This window comes from Oryza brachyantha, chromosome 6 (assembly GCF_000231095.2).
Source record: "Oryza brachyantha chromosome 6, ObraRS2, whole genome shotgun sequence".
In the NCBI taxonomy this organism is placed as follows: domain Eukaryota; kingdom Viridiplantae; phylum Streptophyta; class Magnoliopsida; order Poales; family Poaceae; genus Oryza; species Oryza brachyantha.
This window is the reverse complement of record NC_023168.2, coordinates 16,875,161-16,891,486: the sequence shown is the minus strand read 5'-3', so window position 1 is coordinate 16,891,486 and position 16,326 is coordinate 16,875,161. Positions and strand designations below refer to the sequence as shown.

The 16,326-nt window shown below is 46.5% G+C and overlaps 3 protein-coding genes across 8 annotated transcripts; 2 read left to right on the top strand and 1 right to left on the bottom strand.

The window, feature by feature from the left end:
* The first annotated feature begins 373 nt into the window (after positions 1 to 373).
* Positions 374 to 6,335, top strand: LOC102717168 (pentatricopeptide repeat-containing protein At1g03540). Of its 5 annotated transcripts, none has more exons than XM_040524758.1 (5): positions 374 to 2,765; positions 3,631 to 3,855; positions 3,993 to 4,079; positions 4,184 to 4,267; positions 5,930 to 6,335. In XM_040524758.1, exon 1 carries the CDS (start codon positions 485 to 487, stop codon positions 2,363 to 2,365), a length of 1,881 nt encoding a protein of 626 aa, XP_040380692.1. In that variant the 5' UTR covers positions 374 to 484; the 3' UTR covers positions 2,366 to 2,765; positions 3,631 to 3,855; positions 3,993 to 4,079; positions 4,184 to 4,267; positions 5,930 to 6,335. The 5 variants fall into 5 exon arrangements, with proteins under 5 accessions (XP_040380692.1, XP_040380689.1, XP_040380691.1 ...); XM_040524755.1 differs by having other exon boundaries at positions 5,927 to 6,335; XM_040524757.1 differs by lacking the exon at positions 5,930 to 6,335 and adding an exon at positions 4,344 to 4,683.
* A 2,263-nt stretch (positions 6,336 to 8,598) lies between these two features.
* LOC107304363 (protein IQ-DOMAIN 1) lies at positions 8,599 to 11,050 on the top strand. Its single transcript, XM_040525355.1, has 5 exons — positions 8,599 to 8,808; positions 9,165 to 9,497; positions 9,587 to 9,811; positions 9,948 to 10,484; positions 10,611 to 11,050. Exons 1-5 carry the CDS (start codon positions 8,737 to 8,739, stop codon positions 10,716 to 10,718), a joined length of 1,275 nt encoding a protein of 424 aa, XP_040381289.1. The 5' UTR covers positions 8,599 to 8,736; the 3' UTR covers positions 10,719 to 11,050.
* A 300-nt stretch (positions 11,051 to 11,350) lies between these two features.
* LOC102720247 (65-kDa microtubule-associated protein 1) lies at positions 11,351 to 15,673 on the bottom strand. 2 transcript variants are annotated; one of them, XM_006656178.3, is made up of 10 exons: positions 15,553 to 15,673; positions 14,505 to 14,590; positions 14,133 to 14,336; positions 13,768 to 14,025; positions 13,223 to 13,438; positions 12,964 to 13,119; positions 12,557 to 12,868; positions 12,241 to 12,328; positions 11,932 to 12,080; positions 11,351 to 11,833 (listed from the first exon to the last, which is right to left on the bottom strand). In XM_006656178.3, the coding sequence occupies exons 2-10, from the start codon at positions 14,574 to 14,576 to the stop codon at positions 11,546 to 11,548; spliced, it is 1,743 nt and encodes a 580-aa protein (XP_006656241.1). In that variant the 5' UTR covers positions 14,577 to 14,590; positions 15,553 to 15,673; the 3' UTR covers positions 11,351 to 11,545. The 2 variants fall into 2 exon arrangements, with proteins under 2 accessions (XP_006656241.1, XP_015693723.1); XM_015838237.2 differs by lacking the exon at positions 15,553 to 15,673 and adding an exon at positions 15,134 to 15,152.
* Between the last annotated feature and the right edge of the window lie 653 nt (positions 15,674 to 16,326).

Sequence of the window (16,326 nt, the reverse complement as noted above, 5' to 3'; positions counted from 1 at the left end):
CCTCTTGCCACATAAACACGGATGGACATTTTGGTCAATATGAGATAATCACAGTTAAGTGTGGTCAACAATACAAATTTAGGTGCACAAATTGGCACGTAGTGGAACTGTAATGATATTTTTTAAAATATGTAAATCTGTAATGACACAAATCCAATCATGCACAGAACAATATACTGATGCATGTTTTCTCCCTAGGCCAGTGCATGAATCCCATTAAAAACTCTTGATGAATGTTTGGTTGGGTCATTTTGGGCCGTTACAGGATTCCATCAAATATGTTCGTTTTGAATGGGCGATGCTGGAGACACGCAGCCAGATTAGACCGCTATTCGAGCAGCAGCAGCATCCGCATCCGCATCCGCATCCTTTTTTTGCAGGTCGTTTCTCTCGCTCGCTGGCCTTCGTCGCCGCGCGCCGCGTTCCTCCGCGGAAACGAACACGATGCGGTGACTCCGCGCCGGCGCCGGCGAAACCGGCCACGATGCCCCCGCCGAGGCCACCCACGCCCGCGGCGGCGCACCTCGACGTCCTCCGCCTCATCGACTCGGGGGACCTCCAGGCCGCGGCGCGCCTGGCGGCCGCCGCGCGGCCCTCCTCCCCGGTCTCCCTCGCCGCCGTGCTCCTCCGCCACCCTCCGCCGCGGCTCGGGTACTGCATCCACGCCCGAGCCGCGCGCGGGGGGCTCCTGGCGGACCGGTACCTCGCCAACGCCCTGCTCTCCTTCTACGTCCGCCTCCCGCGCCACCTCCCGCACGCGCTCAGGGCGTTCGACGACCTGCCCCGCCGCGACGTCGTCGCGCACTCGTCGATCCTCGCGGCGTTCCTCCGGGCGGGGATGCCCCGGCGCGCGCTCGCCTCCCTTAGGTCCATGCTCGCCGAAGCCGACGACGTCTCGCCCAACGCCCACGCGTTCTCCGCCGCCGTCAAGGCCTGCTCCGTGCTCCGGGACCGCAATGCGGGCGCGTGTCTCCATGGGAGCATTCTCGTTCGGGGGTTCGGCGACGACGACATCGTGCTAAGCGCGCTGGTGGACATGTACGGCCATGCGTCCGCCCCCAGTGACGCACAGAAGGCGTTCGAGGAAATGCGCGCACCAGACGGGATATGCTACACGTCGTTGATATCTGCCTTTGTTCGGAATGACTGGTTCGAGGAGGCTGTGAGGTGGTTCCGGTCTATGCTGATGATGAATGGGGTTAGGCCAGATGGCTGCACTTTTGGTTCGATGATGACGGCACTGGGGAACTTGAAGAGGGAGAACCAGGGAAGGCAGGCACATGCTCAGGTGGTGACCCGTGGTCTGTGTGGAAATGTGATCGTGGAAAGCAGCACACTGGACATGTATGCCAAGTGTGGGTCCATGGTGGAGGCTCGCAAGGTATTTGACAGAATGCTAGTAAGGAATGAAGTTTCATGGTGTGCACTGCTTGGAGGCTATTGCCAGAATGGGGAGTATGAGAAGGTTGTTGCATTGTTCAGGGAAATGGATAAGAAGGATGGCGACTGGTATAGCTTGGGGACTGTTCTACGGGCATGTGCTGGCCTATCTTCGGTAAAACCAGGAAAGGAGATCCATTGCCGTTTTTTGAGGATGGGAGGGTGGAGAGACGTGGTTGTTGAATCTGCACTTGTGGACCTATATGCAAAATGTGGCGCAGTGGACTATGCATATACCGTTTTTGAAGCAAGCACTGTCCGTAACACAATTACTTGGAATGCTATGATAGGTGGTTTTGCACAGAATGGCCATGGTGAACGAGCTATCAATTTGTTTGATCGGATGGTCAGGGAAGGGCCCAGACCTGATTACATCAGCTTTGTTAGTGTTCTTTTTGCCTGTAGTCATACTGGAATGGTTGAGCAAGGAAGGAAATACTTCAACTCTATGAGCAACAACTATACCATCGCTCCTGGAATTGAACACTACAATTGTATGGTTGACCTTCTTAGCAGAGTTGAGCTTCTAGAAGAGGCCGAAGATTTGATAAACAAGTCACCCTTTAGGGGTGATTCTTCCTTGTGGGCCGCAATCCTCGGTGCTTCTGCAACACATTCTAACCCAGATGTAGCAGAAAGGGTTGCAAAGAAAATGATGGAGTTGCAGCCGCAGTATCATTTGAGCTATGTTCTTCTTGAAAATGTGTACAGAACAGTAGGACGATGGGAAGATGCTTTAGAGATAAGAAGGCTGATGGAATCAAGAAAAGTGAAAAAGGAACCTGGAATGAGTTGGATTGATGCGAACAGAAGCAAATTGTGTGTAGGCGATGTTGATGAGGCTGCTTCAGCTTCAGAACTTGTAGCCTCTAAGGAGATTGATATTTATCAGGACAGTGCATATAATTTTCATGGCTCTGCTTAATGGATTCAGATTAAGGCACTCTGTATATTTTTCATGACTTTGCTTTCTTGGTGATTCTAACATTTGAGACTCCGTTTTAATGGCCATGTGCCATTTCTGAACTGCTTGGCCTGGATGAATTCTACCATGGATTATTCTAAGAAGGCCCTACTGTTATGATCTGCTACTGAAAACTGACAACACCCTGCACGTTTCTAAGTTCAGCCCATCAATGATAGAAACCATGAATAACCGCCTCAGCAAAGACAGTGTTACCCTGTTGACAGCATCTGGTTAATGCTAGTGCATCGTCATAGACTTTTTATGTGTGATAGGCTAGGACAGGATGGCCTCAGCTACCATGGGGATGGAACTGTGAGACAAGCTGTCCACAACTATTGGCTTCTTTTCATATGGACGGGTAATTAATTCTGCACCTGACTTGATGATCTGCTTTTATGTTTCCTTTTACCTGGCCTTATCAATCTGACATACTAGCCTGCACTACGAGTATTTAGCATAATAGTTGCAGACAAATCTGGACATTTTGGATCCAAACTTTTCGAACAAGCTAAGCTAACCAGTTTTAGTTACCCTGCTGCAAAGACGTTTTGGCATATTTTACGATAGCTTTATATGCTTTGTTTCATGGCATCTGTTTTCCTTGTGGAGTTGAGCTTGAGTTCACCAATCTTTGACCTACATGGCAAATAAAGATTACCAAACCGTCTGGTGCATATTATCCTTTATTTCTAGCATATAGTCTTTCTGTTTGTGCTGAAGTTGTGAGTAAATTGTTTTTTTTTACTTCAATTGCTTTATTCTTATTAACGACAGCATTTAATTATATATGTCCTCAACCATGAAGCAATGTTTACAGAAATGAACGTTCTAGAACATGTTTGTGAATGAATCAATTCTAGAAGGTTCACAGACAAGTGCCTGCAGTGTTGCACTGATAATGAGAATATATTGGCCAGCACTTTCAATCGATTCCTTTTATTTTTCATGGAGCCAACATTTCAAAAAGGATTACTGGTTTTTGTAAAAATTAGTATGCAATTATCTTTTGTGCAGAATATTAAGTTTTTAACTGTTTTATGACACAATGAAGATATCTGTATTTTTCCTTACACACTGATATAATATGAAGCAGACGTCCAAACAGTAATGCATTACTTGGTTCAGGGCATGCTCAGCTCACGGTTTCCGCACTTAATTGCTACAACTCTATTTGCAAGTTCATCAAGTGTATTTTCTTATCTGATTTACTTGTCTGTTGTCAGGATTTGTGAAGCCTACGGAACTATATTAAGGAGTTGATAGTTAGCTCATGGAGTGGTTTTTCAGGGAACTCTATTGTGAGCTTGACCTGATCATAATACACTGCCGAATAGCTGATTTGGAGCTTGAAATGACCGAGGAGGAATGGATGATATTTGATAATTTGGTATGCTAAGAGAGTAAGAGATAGAGCTCTCACTGTGTGGCTGTGACCAATTGATCTGTTGGTACGTACTAACAATGCTAACTATACTATTCTGCAAAATCAGCCTTGGAAGCATTTGTATGATCATATCTCAGATACAGTTCGACCTATTAGCTGCCATTTCATTTTCTATGTTGATTGGGTGTGTTGCTCGGATAGGTACTCGAAGAGGCAATGGAGACACACTTCTGGCCTACCTATGTCAATGATGCTTCATCTTAGATCTTGGAGTGCAGGCCTCCAGCTGTTAGAATTCTACTCCTTGTTCTCGTACAAACTTGACCTTTTCTGCCACATTTACCTAGTCCTACATTCTGATCTGTTCTTATCATTTGGTTTCATCTCATCAGCTGGTTACCATATGTGCTGGATTAAACTAGGCAACAAGGGGAAAACTCCATCCATTCGGACTTGGTTGAAGCAGAGTCAAACTGGTAAGAACTCTGCCCCTATTCTCGGTCCCTACTGAAACCCATAAATTTAAAGCAGGTTGAATTTCACCTTCAATAGATCTTGATCTGAGACCATGCTTATGTGCTGGTGGATGAACCGACACTTCCACAGCAATCAGCAGTCGCATTGCATTTGCACGCATTCAAGTACAGCATTTGCACGCATTAAGTACATGTAACTACAACTCTTTTTTTTGTTATAATATATTTTGGTTTTTTTTATATTTATTTATGAACCAATGTATATGCTATATATATATGACCGGATTCATTAGTATCGACAAAAACATGTTATAACCTGAAACGGAGCTAATACGTAATAGCTATGAACTTGTGACCATGAAAATTTGTTTAACATGTGCGGGTAGACAAAGCATGAGAGTAAGGAAAAGAAAAAGAATTTAAAAAACATGAGTACGAATAAAATACCGAGGGTTAGGCTTTGCTTGCTTGGTTGCTCGGCTCTATGATGATGCTGAACTAAAGCAGCCAGGATGATTTGGTAGTTTCATCTTATGTAAACTGGCCTGCCTTCTTAGTAATTGCTCTTTTGGGGATAATGGTTTATTGGCTCGTGCAAGTGTTGCTCCGACTATTGATCGCATGAGCTTCCGTACGAGGTGAGTCCTGAGCGCATCGTGTCGGCACGGGGTTTCTAGTTTTCTACCATGACCGGAAAGGCCAGTCGACACGGCTTGCACATGTCGTTGGGAAATGGAGACCGGCACAGTACTTGTGTCGTCGCTCAGGACCGGTTTCTGTCTGGGCTTAGATGGGTGCCGAACCTGGCGTGTTTTTCTCATTTGTTATTCCTCCTTTTTGATATTACAAGTCACCTTTAAAGTGTTTATTATAACTCCAACTCATTTAAATTTAACTATGTTTATAAAAAAAATACAGCAACATTTTCTAATATAAAATAAATATGTTATAAAAGTATATTTAATAGTGAGTTTAATGGCACTAATTTAGTGTTGTTGATATGATATTAGTAATTTTCTAGTTAAATTTGATTTAGGATAAATCCAGAGTGACTTCTAATATGAAATTAATATGAAATAAATTGAGTATATTTATTTGGTCGTGCATCCATGCTCTCCATAGTCCGTATACCCCTTGGGTGTTGCTTTGAGATTGGTGAGGGAGAACAGTATGGGAATAGTTTACATCACACACTCTCTGATTGGCTCTTAACACTCTCTGAGTGTTGGAGGATAGCGGTAAAATGCATTTAGCAAGTCACTAACATCTGTTAAGCTCACCAAATTTGTTGTGGAGAAAGAGGGCGTGGGAAATTAGTAAGGATATATATATATATATATATATATATATATATAATGGTTGATATTTATAAGTATATGGGATAAGACTACTGCTCCATCCGTTTCAAAATATAAACATTTTTAGTATTCAAACTTTATACCAGTATTTTTGCACTAATTTCCATAATTTAACCATTTCAATAATTTTAGAACCAATTAGATGCTTAGAAAGGATAATCCAATCAATTTAAAATTTAAAAATGACAACTGAAAAGACTAAGAGAGAATCTTTTAACATCTTTTTAATCTATATACTGATTAATATAGAAATAATTATATTTTAGAATAGAGGTAATACTGTTTAACTTCCTGTGAATAGAAGTGATGAGAAGTGGCGGACAAAGTAGTTCGGGAGGATTAACAAGTGAGGATCGACGTGGAGCTGGAAAGGTAAGGGGGAGGAATATGATGCCTACACCCAAGAGCAAGCAAAACCAAGATTAGGTTGAATGAAGCAAGCCATGTGACTGTTCAGTAAAAAAAAGGGTGCACATCTAGAACCTTTATTTCCGGACCCTTCCAACATTCTTTCCTTCTGCCATTTTTTTTCCTCTCAAAATGCTAAGCTTACAAGTGACTGCCGACACATTTCAGTCTGGGCCAAATTGCAGACAAAAAAAATGTACGGCGACCTAACGACTCCCAATCAACCTACTAACGAGATATACTTAGTTGCTGACACTGAGACCTCGCCTTGGGGCATACTGACATTAACACGCAACAAAACATTCCCGCCGTTGTCATACTTTTGTGACCAGGAGAGAAATTCGTAAGGGCATTCGCAGTCCAAGCCCCCTCCCAAGTAGTCTCATTTTGCTATACGGAATGAGGCCATGCCATTAAAAAAGTTGGTACTCCACAATGCAAGTGCTCTCAAGCAGTGTCTTCAGTTTGTAAATCAGCCCCTCATATTTTGCCTTCAATCCCGCTGTACGTACGACTTAATTATATTACCTATGTACGACTGAAACACTACGAACATTGATTAGGCAAAGGGGGTTACGTGAGTGGCACTATGGCTGTTGATCAATTAGGTCGTACATAAGTCGAATGATTGAGTCGTATGCATAACAATTTTCTTTTGCATTTTAGTTCTCCCAACTTTTCAAATTACATAGAAATTCATTATGTTATAGCAAGAACCATCAAAATCACAAAATGCTATAAAATAGATCCTTGACCTGTTGACCAACACATCCTCCTCATCTGTGACGCCTCTTCCTCTCCTCCAGTCCTCCTTCCCGTTCTGGCTGCGACGATGTAGATTGGCCGGCGATGGCACCCCCCCTAGTGGTGGCTGCGTAGATCGAGAAGGGTGATGGCGGTGGAGCTAGTAGAGGAAGGCGAAGGCGGTGGAGCTGCTGCTGCTACGAGATCGAGAGGGGGCGACGAGGCTACTACGAATGGAGTAGACATGCTTGATGTGGTGGCACGGCTTCGGCCACGTGGATATAGAATTGGCGACGTGACACATCTTAGGTAGCGTGGTACGACTTCGGCGACACAGATCAGGTGAGTTCCAAGCCGCTCCTTCTCCTCTACCCCATTAACTCCGCATGTCGGCCCTTCTCCGACCGTTGTTTTCTCTCTCCTTTCTTCGATGGGCCCATGCTAGGCGTAACAAGGCGAAGGTGTGACCTCCACAACACAGATCGCGGTTGTCCCCTTGCGCCAACCTCTGCCGAGGTCCTCGCGTCCTGCAGAGGATGCAAGTGGCTTGGTGAGGCTGCACGCTATGCCCCTTCTCTCCACCACGACGATCGATGACATACGTGGCGTGGTGAGACCACTCGCCACGCTGTAAATGGCCTAAGGATGACTGTTTCGACTAAGGCACAACAAATACATGTTGTCTCTAGTGCTATTCATTTGTGACTAGACACTAAAGATAGCATCTGTCTCATCCTTGAAAATACCCTTAGTTACATCTTTCTTATTTTTATCATTGGTAATAAATAATATGCTGAACCACCTTAAAAAGAAACTGAAACCAACAATCCAAAAAGAAAATACAGCAGTAAAATAGGAGTCTCGAGCAAAAACCTTGCTGCAAACTAGGACCAGTAGTACTTGTGAGAAGGTTCACAATCCCGATATTGGATTAAAAACCGCTCAAGTGGTATCCCCGGATTTCGTGAAAACATATGACAAGCTGACAGAACCAATGAAATCCGAACCTTTTTTTTTGTCAGTAGTTTAAAATCTACCTCGGTTTTTAAAAACTTAACTGAAAAACCGAGTGGTTTATGCTGTCGATCCTGTTTGGAAAGTCTGGATTTCCGTTTCGGTCGACTTTGGGGTGATTGGTTGGTATTTTCACGAAAAAAGTCAAATGACATATTTGCAAATGAAAAATAATTTTGTAAATAAAACGTTTATCTATATATTTATAGCGACGTAAAAGCTAATGCTAAAATATAAACTTTAGTAAAAAACTCAAAATCAAATACAAATTTAAGGTTAAATTTAAATTTTTGCATATAAATATAAACATAAACGAAAAGATTTTGTATTCCCTCCTCGTGAGCTTAGCAGTTACACCAATTCTTTGCACACTCCTTCCAGCAACAGTGAAAAACAAGATTCTCAAGCCCAACTCCTCCAGCTCTAAAGCCTCTACCCCTCCTCTCCTCCTCTGCCAGACCAAAATATAACCTAACACATGGGTCCTCTTCTTCCTCCTCTTCTCTCTCTCACTCTCATCATGAATGCCACCACAGTAGTGTGCTCCACATTTCCCTCCATGGATCCACCAATGAGACGCCCGCTCCGGCGCCTTTACACAAAGCTACTTGCGCCAAAGCGCATCTCGCTCGCGTCGCTTTTTGCCCAAACCAAAACCGGTTCTGGTCTTGTGGATTTTTTTTCTAGCTAGCCACCTCCCACCAGCCTGGCTTTTACTACTTGCTGCTACCTCTGCACGGTCGTTGGCCCCGTCGCTTGCTATAAGTGGGAAAGCCGTTGCAGCCGCGCGCCACCGTCATCGCCACTGTGGAGTGAGAGGCAGAAGCTCAGCTCGGCCTGCCCATGGCGATGCCAACATCGCCGCCGGCGTCCCGCACTTGGACGTAAAAGCCAGCGAGTTGATAGAGAGACAGAGAAGGTAGCTCTGTTCCGGCGACGGCGGGCATGGGCCTCGCCGGCGGCATCGTCCGGCGAGTCTTCTCCAAGAGCCCCTGCGGCGGCCGCGGTTGCCACAATGTACGTCCTCTCTCGCTCTCTCTCTGTATGCTTTTGCTGCTGTTCGTGTAGGGCTGGCTGTGCACTTGTGCTGGTGCAGTGCAGTGCAGGCGATGTTGGGTTTAGTACGAAAAAAAGTTGAAAGATCTCCCGATAGTCGGTACACCAATCAGTGGCCGGCGATGAGGCCAATGTACTTTCGCTTCTGTACTTGCGATGGCACCACGTTTAGAATCGCACATGCTTTTGCAATTTGCTCGAGTGATTGCGTGCGGCATAAACAATTAATCTGAACGAAAATGGAGTTTAATTGGAGCTGATTAACTAGATGCTGCATCTGAAAAAAAAAATGTGTTCTTCCTTGGTTTGGTTTGCAGGACAAGGGCGCTGCTGATCACAAGAGGAGGTGGAGCTCTCTCCGGCTGTACCTCTGCGGAGACGAGATCACGGCGGCCGCCGAGGACGAGAACGACGACGACGATGACGGGACGGTCTCTGTCAAGAGCTTCCAGAGCTGCGCAATGCCGCAAAAGCCGCATGCGGCGGCGGCGGCGGATGACGTGGACGGCGCCGACGACGCCGAGGGTCACCCTAAAGAGCAGGGGAGCATCAGCGCTCCCGTGAAAGAAACCTCGCCGGCGATCGAACCGGCCACTGCCAGCCGACACGAAGCGGCGACGCTGATCCAATCCGCGTTCAGGGGATTCATGGTGCGATTCTTGAACCAAATTCTAAGCAACTTGGAAGTAAAAAGAAGGGAAAAAAAAAGATTGCTCATGCAGATCCGTTGGTGTTCCAGGTGAGGAGGCAGTTGCAGGAGCTCAAAAAATCTTCAGAAAACGGCAGCTGCGCCGACGAGCCAAGGAGCCCCACGTCGGCGTCCATTGCGGCGTCAGTGGAGGTCCAGGTCGGCGAGTCGGTGAGCAACCTCCGGCTCAGCGATGACAGCGCCGCCGCCGCCGCAGCCGCGTCGGCGCAGCACCGGGGCAGCCAGCGGTCGCGGCCGCAGGCGTTCAGAGTGAAGGTATATATATACAAACCAAAGAAGCTGTGTGCGATGCAGTGCAAGTAGATCAAATGGACGATGATGGAACAGTGATCTGATCAGCGAGTTGGTCTCGAGATTTTGGAATGTGATGAACTCTGGTGGTGCGTGGCAGGAGGAGTGGGACGACAGCACGGTGAGCTCGAACGTGTCGAGGATGCGCATGCAGAGCAGGATCGAGGCGACGACGCGGCGGGAGCGGGCGCTGGCCTACGCCTTCTCGCAGCAGCTGCGGAGCTGTGGTGGCGGCGGGGCCGCCGGCGGCGGCGCCGGGACGAAGAAGCGGGTGGCGCGCTCCGACCAGGCGGAGTTCAACGTTGGGTGGAGCTGGCTGGAGCGGTGGATGGCGACGCGGCAGGCGTCGGAGGCCTCGGCCGACGACTGCATGAGCAAGAACGCGGCGGAGTCCGTGGGGTCGGCGGCGGCCGGGCGGCGGGTGATCGTGGTGAGGCGGCGGCACGACCTCGCCGGCGGCGAGGAGAAGGAGAGCTGCGGATCCAACGACGTGTCCGTCGTCAGCTTCGACGGCTCCAGCGGCAGCCTCAGCTGCTACAAGCCGGGCAGCAAGAGCCGCCTCCGGGGCGGCGGCCGGAGCCTGCCTCGCCGGAAGGTGGCGTCCTCCGACCACCGCCTCCACGCAAGATCACACAAGGTAAACCAATCAATCCAATCCAATCCTTCGCAAATCCCTTCACGGATGCAACATTTTCCAAACAAGAATCATCAATCTTTGCAAATTCCTCTTGCACCGACCCAACATTTTGCGATGTGAATCAAGGTGAGCAAGAAGGTGCACCGGCGAGATCAGGAGCAGGAACAGCAGCAGCAGAGGGATCAAGCCGCGGCGGAGGCCTACGACGGCAACCAACCACCGACGGATTACTGAGAAGAACACCACCAGAAAAACTGATGGAGGAGCAGATCGATGATGTACATAACATAGCTTTCTCCAATTTGCATGGACACTCCACCGAACCGTGTGCTTGTGTTGTTTGCAGTAAAATTGCTATGAACTTTGCCCTTTCTTCTTGTTTTGATTACTTGGTTTAGTTGATTGTCCACCTAAACCGATGAAGTGAATGGTGATTTAGTGTGGAGATCCAAAGGACTATCAAGTGTTCAGCTGCAGTTGTCTATATGTTGTGTCGGTAGCGTAAATTGTTAGTGTTTAAATAAAGTACGCAATTGGCCTACATCATACCAAAAATTTGAAGTTTTGGGTTACCTGCGTAAAGAAGGTTCATATTTAAATTCATGGCCTTCCAGCTGATAACCCACCAACCGGCACTCTGGTAGGGTTCGCAAAAACTGTCGATTATCCATCGATGTGAATCAGTAAAACCTGATAGGTTTCGATAGATTTTGACCGAAATTCATGCAATCGACGAATCGCCAAGTCGAATGCCAACAACCGACAGTGACAGGTGAAAGAAACTCCAACGGGACACGACATGAGCTCAGCTTCCATCCATGGCGGCTGCACCTGCACATGCACCTGCACGGCTTGCACCCACTGGATTCGTTACACTTCCAGCAGATGGACAGCAACAAATCGAGGCAAATCCTGCCAAAAATACTGGTACTATCATTCGAATCACTTGTCCTAATACTGTATCTTGCTATAGTTTTCTCTTTTTCAGCTACTGCACAGATATATCTCTCTACCACTGGCATCAAGAAATGTATGGTCAATCATGGCTGGGATGATGATCATCAAGGGGAAGAAGCCACCGTGTTGTTGCTGAACTCTTCCTTGCAGATGGCAACGTAGTTCACCGGAGCAGCAGGCCGGCCGCTGTCCCTCCGCCCGTCCCGGCTCACCGACCTGCCGCCGCCGTTCTGGTGGACCGATAGCCTCCGGTTCGGTGTGCCATTGGCTGCACCACCGTTGGCCCGGGGTCCAGGCATCTTCCTTGAGGATTGGGGCCGGACCGGGCTCGGTTTCGAGCCGAAAAGCTTCTCCTGCTCTGCAGCTAGCTGGTCGTTTATCTTCTTCTGGTCCTGCAATGAGTTTAGAAGAGAGCACACGGAATGAGAGATGATTTTGTAGCCATCCATGTGGAAGATACAGCCATACAGAGGGTTAGACACAAGATTACCCTCATTCGTCGCTTCTCTTCTTCCTTTTCCTGCCTTAGAATTTTGTACTCATCCAGCATTGCAAGAAGATGAACGCCATCGTAGTTGAACGGCGTACCATGCTCTTGTTCCCATGCCCGGGTCTTTGTCATCAGTGTGTCAACAATGGCTACACACAGTACAGTCAGAGATGTCCTCGAAAAGTCAGATTAGGAACAGAATAAATTTTCCATGCAAGACACTGCATGGATATAAGACAGTGGAAGGCTGGAAGCTACTTTAGGAATAACTACAAAGGAAAGAAGTCCAGGTAAACGTTCAGGGCATACCTGGAATTTTACTGACCAAAACACGAGCTTTTTCTGCACGTTTGAGGTTCAGATGTGCACCTCTGGTTGCACTGTATCTGTTGTCGTCCTGCCAATAGGAAAATACTGATGTAAGATCCTGTGATACTATACGAAGAGAACCTACTGTGAATGTATAACTTAAAGTTGTAAATAAGTGGTTGCAAGTATGAAGTGTGGAGAATAGACTTGAAAGACAATGCTAATGCATCGGATAAGGTTTGTAGGTATTTTTCTATTTCAGAAAACTATTCATGGAATCAAACAAGGAAGTAGCAGAATATATGCTTTTTATTACCCTGCTATAGTCTTCAAGCCAGCTCTCTTCCTCGCACGCTGACATCCACCTGTCAACCTTCTCCAGTATGTCCTTTCTGCTTAATGCCTCTTCTTTTGCTTTAAGTATCTGGTTCTCCATATCAGCCAGTAGTTCTGAAGGCTCAAACATACTAGAATCAATGACTGTCAGTATTCTATCTCTTGCAGCACTGGTATCTATTGCAATGTGAGCCTGGGCATATATATCTTCAAGTTCAGTCTGCCTTTTGAATGCAATATCCTTCATCCTGCTAGCTTTTAGCTGATCCAGCCTTTCAACTTCAAGTTCAGCCTTGGGAGTGCAAAAAATACATTAGATGGAAGGTGAAATATATGCTACTCTCTCCAGAAGGTCAAGCAGCACTTAGAGAAGAAATGTTTCCTAACCTGCTTGATCAAATCAAGATCAAGAGCTCCTGGTACTGTTACTTCATCCAATATTGATGACATATTGCATGTGACATGGTGAAAAAGATGGCGTTCCTCCACAGAGGTGTCCATTAAGTTCCAAAGATCAGTTAGCTGGGAAGCTAGAGCTTGAATCTGAGAAACATAGCATTTAATGAAAAATAATATCCACGCAGTATGTTACAGAGATACAAAAAGGGTTAGGTGAGAAAGAACAAGAGGCTCATTGTAGAATTACCTTTTCAAGCCTCTTTAATTTCTCTTCTTTAAGTTCAATCACCATCTTGGACAGCTTAGATAATGTGGCATCACTAATACTCTTGGACTCGGCACCAACCGAGTCGTTGAGACTAGGATGAACTTCAGTAACAGTGCTTAGGAAATCCATCCCAAGGACAGAACAGAGATCATGCACTGAACTCACCAAGTCAAGAATCTTGTGCAGTCTATTGCTCTGCAATGCAAAGAGACATCAAGAAATACAATTTCAGGTCAAAGATTTTAAGTATTAAAAATGTGTATATACTGCAATGATTATCATGAGCTGTAACAGTTGCCTAATTGCCTGTTTCTGTGATCAATATGATATGCCAAAATTTACAAATTTGTCCACCACAAGGATGTTTGATGTTTACACAAAGCTTATTAAGAGCATTTGCCCAGCGATAATATGTGGAAAGTTATGAGTTCAGAATGGTTTGGCTCTGATGTTTGGAAGATTGGTCCATCAGCAGGTCCACAAAAGGGTGGTAGATTGCGCAAATGAAAAAAAATAGGACCAACCTTTTCCTTTTGTAGCACTTGCAATTCATAAAGAAATTCATTTAATTTCTTTGTTGAGAGATCGCCCTCATTGACACGGGGTGTTTCCATGTGCTCACCAACTTGCAAACTCCCAGCAATTTCACCACGTATTGTTTGAATTTGAAGTTGTACATCAGCAAACTCTCTAACCCTCTTATCTTTTTCCCTGCATAGTTTCTCCAAGAATGGTGATATCGCTGCTAGTTGCTCCTTGATAGTACCATTTGTCTTGTCAGGCTGTAAGTATGCAGTAATGAGCCAGATGCACGATATTGTTTGTGCAAGTGTACTTTCAGGGAAAATGAAGCATTATATCGATGAAGATATTTATCAAAAATACTTACAATGCCAGAAACAGACAGCTCGCCTAGTGCACAAAGTACTCTAGAAAGCTCAGACTTGGCATTAGCAAGCTGTTGAAGGAGTAGTGCCCTGGAATTAGATGCCTGATCAACCTTTCTCCTGTAAACGTCCAAGCATTCCTGTTCTAGCTGAAGTAACATATTGTCACGATCGTCATCGGTCTCACCAACTTCATCCCATATCAGCTGCAATAACACTGATCAGTCAGTTGTCCAATTCTATGCATTACTCTTAACTTTTCGTTGCACAGGTGTTATGATCTAGTAGTAGATAGGGAACTAATGGCTTGTTGCTTCCTTAGTTGCAGTTATTATAAAGCACACATACAAAAAAAATGGAAAAGAGAAGGGCACCTGAAGCTGCTGCAGCAAAGATCCACATGTCGTTTCACCTATCAAAGGATCATTGTGCCCTGCCACTCCCATTTTACCTCAACAACCTGCTAAAAGTAACTATGTAAGTCTTTAAACATATTGATGGCGTTTCATGATAGTTAGTTAGCTGCACATTCTGACCATATTCATTTATTTATATCCTGAGAAACCCTGGATTTTTTGAAGACTTAAAACAAGAAAACATACAAAGCCAACACGATCTCTGAAGTTAACAAATAAATTGCCACAAAGCAAAATATAATGCACATATAGGTTCCCACACTTGAAAGGCTGAATTTATCAGTGCCTTCATAAATTAGAACTAGTGCACCAACAGTTACGAAATAAACCGTCTACTAAATGTCCAGCCTAAAGAAACACATAAAAAAAAGCAGCTTTCTTGTATGGAACATAACCATTTAAGACCCTACCAGGATCCCATAAGAATTAATCCAGCTTACCACCAACCTCCCTCAAAATGGTGAAATAAAAGGGGACACAAACTGCCTTAGAGCACTAAAATTCACCCCCAAAAAACAAATCATACCCTTTCCCACATTAAACAATGGGTGCTGATATAAAGTGGTACATTCAACATTAAAGCTTACATCTTGCTACAAAACTTTTTTTTTTGATGTACATGCTAAGATGGCGTTCGTCACAAGCCCTCGGTCAGGGCGTGCAAAAGATGCAGCAAATTCCAAGCATTGCGCGTCTCGGCGGAACGCGTTGAAGAATCGCAACCCGTCAGCCCTACGAGACGGCGCACGCAGCTGATGCAGCCCACCTTGCCCCACCCCCCATCCTCCACGCAGAAACCCTCCCAAAACCCACGCAACCCCTCCTCCAAGAAGCACCTAGGAAAGAAGCGCGCGCGCGCGCCGCGCAAGCCCCAGGCGACCCAACTACCCAAGAAATAGGGCAGGCAAGAATCTCCCGCCCCCACCCCAAGAACCGCCCATCCCCGGCGAGATCCCCGCCCAAACAGATGCGAACAGACGAGAGACAAAATGGCGGGCGGGCTCACCGGGAGCCCGGCGGTCGGTGCGGCAGGGGCGCCTCTTGCTCCCTCCCGCCCTCGTCGCCGTCGGGAGGAGGTGGGATCCGGGGGGATGCGCAAGCGCGGGGGTGGCCGGCGGATTGCTCCGGTGGGGAGAGAGAGAGAGGAGAGAGAGACGCCGCCGCGAGAAGGAGAGAGAGACGAAGGTTTGATACGACGACAGCAACGCGGGGGTGGTGAGATCGGACGGTCCTCCGCGCTCCGTGAGTCCTGGTCCGTCGCATCCAGGCCGTTCGTTCCCCCCTCTGGGCCGAGATCCACGGCTCGGCTACTTCCTAGCTAGTACTACTGTATATACGGCATACGGTATTTATACGTGTACTGTTGCTAGTACTCGTGGTGGTACTGATACGGAGTCGTGTACGTTGGTCGGTACTACGTGGTAGGGTGGGTCTGGGCCGGCGCAGCTGCAGTGCACTTGCTTCTGCTGAGCTGTCCCCGGCCCGGGGCCCGAGCCCATGGGCCCACGGTGGAGGCCCATGCGTCCTGGTTTCGCTGTGTCAGGAGTGTGGCAGAAGGAAACACCGTGGGCTCGCTTGCTAGAGCTGATTTGCGGTAGAACACACTTATGTGTTGTTTGGGAAAGGGACTTATTTCTAGTTTTGTGTCTCATTGAATGTTTGGATGTTTATTATAAATAGTAAACATAGACTATTAATTAAATTCATCTATAATCTTGGACTAATTCGCGAGACGAATCTATTGAACCTAATTAATCCATTATTAGCCTACGTGATGCTA

Excerpts from the sequence above, each read along its gene's own strand:
- LOC102717168 (XM_040524758.1), top strand. The coding sequence starts at position 485 with ATGCCCCCGCCGAGGCCACCCACGCCCGCGGCGGCGCACCTCGACGTC.
- LOC107304363 (XM_040525355.1), top strand. The coding sequence starts at position 8,737 with ATGGGCCTCGCCGGCGGCATCGTCCGGCGAGTCTTCTCCAAGAGCCCC. Across the intron at positions 9,498-9,586 it reads CCGCGTTCAGGGGATTCATG|GTGAGGAGGCAGTTGCAGGA; the intron begins GTGCGATTCTTG and ends TTGGTGTTCCAG. Across the intron at positions 9,812-9,947 it reads CGCAGGCGTTCAGAGTGAAG|GAGGAGTGGGACGACAGCAC; the intron begins GTATATATATAC and ends GGTGCGTGGCAG.
- LOC102720247 (XM_006656178.3), bottom strand. The coding sequence starts at position 14,576 with ATGGGAGTGGCAGGGCACAATGATCCTTTGATAGGTGAAACGACATGT. Across the intron at positions 12,869-12,963 it reads ATCTTGATTTGATCAAGCAG|GCTGAACTTGAAGTTGAAAG; the intron begins GTTAGGAAACAT and ends TGCACTCCCAAG. Across the intron at positions 11,834-11,931 it reads AAGAGAAGCGACGAATGAGG|GACCAGAAGAAGATAAACGA; the intron begins GTAATCTTGTGT and ends AACTCATTGCAG.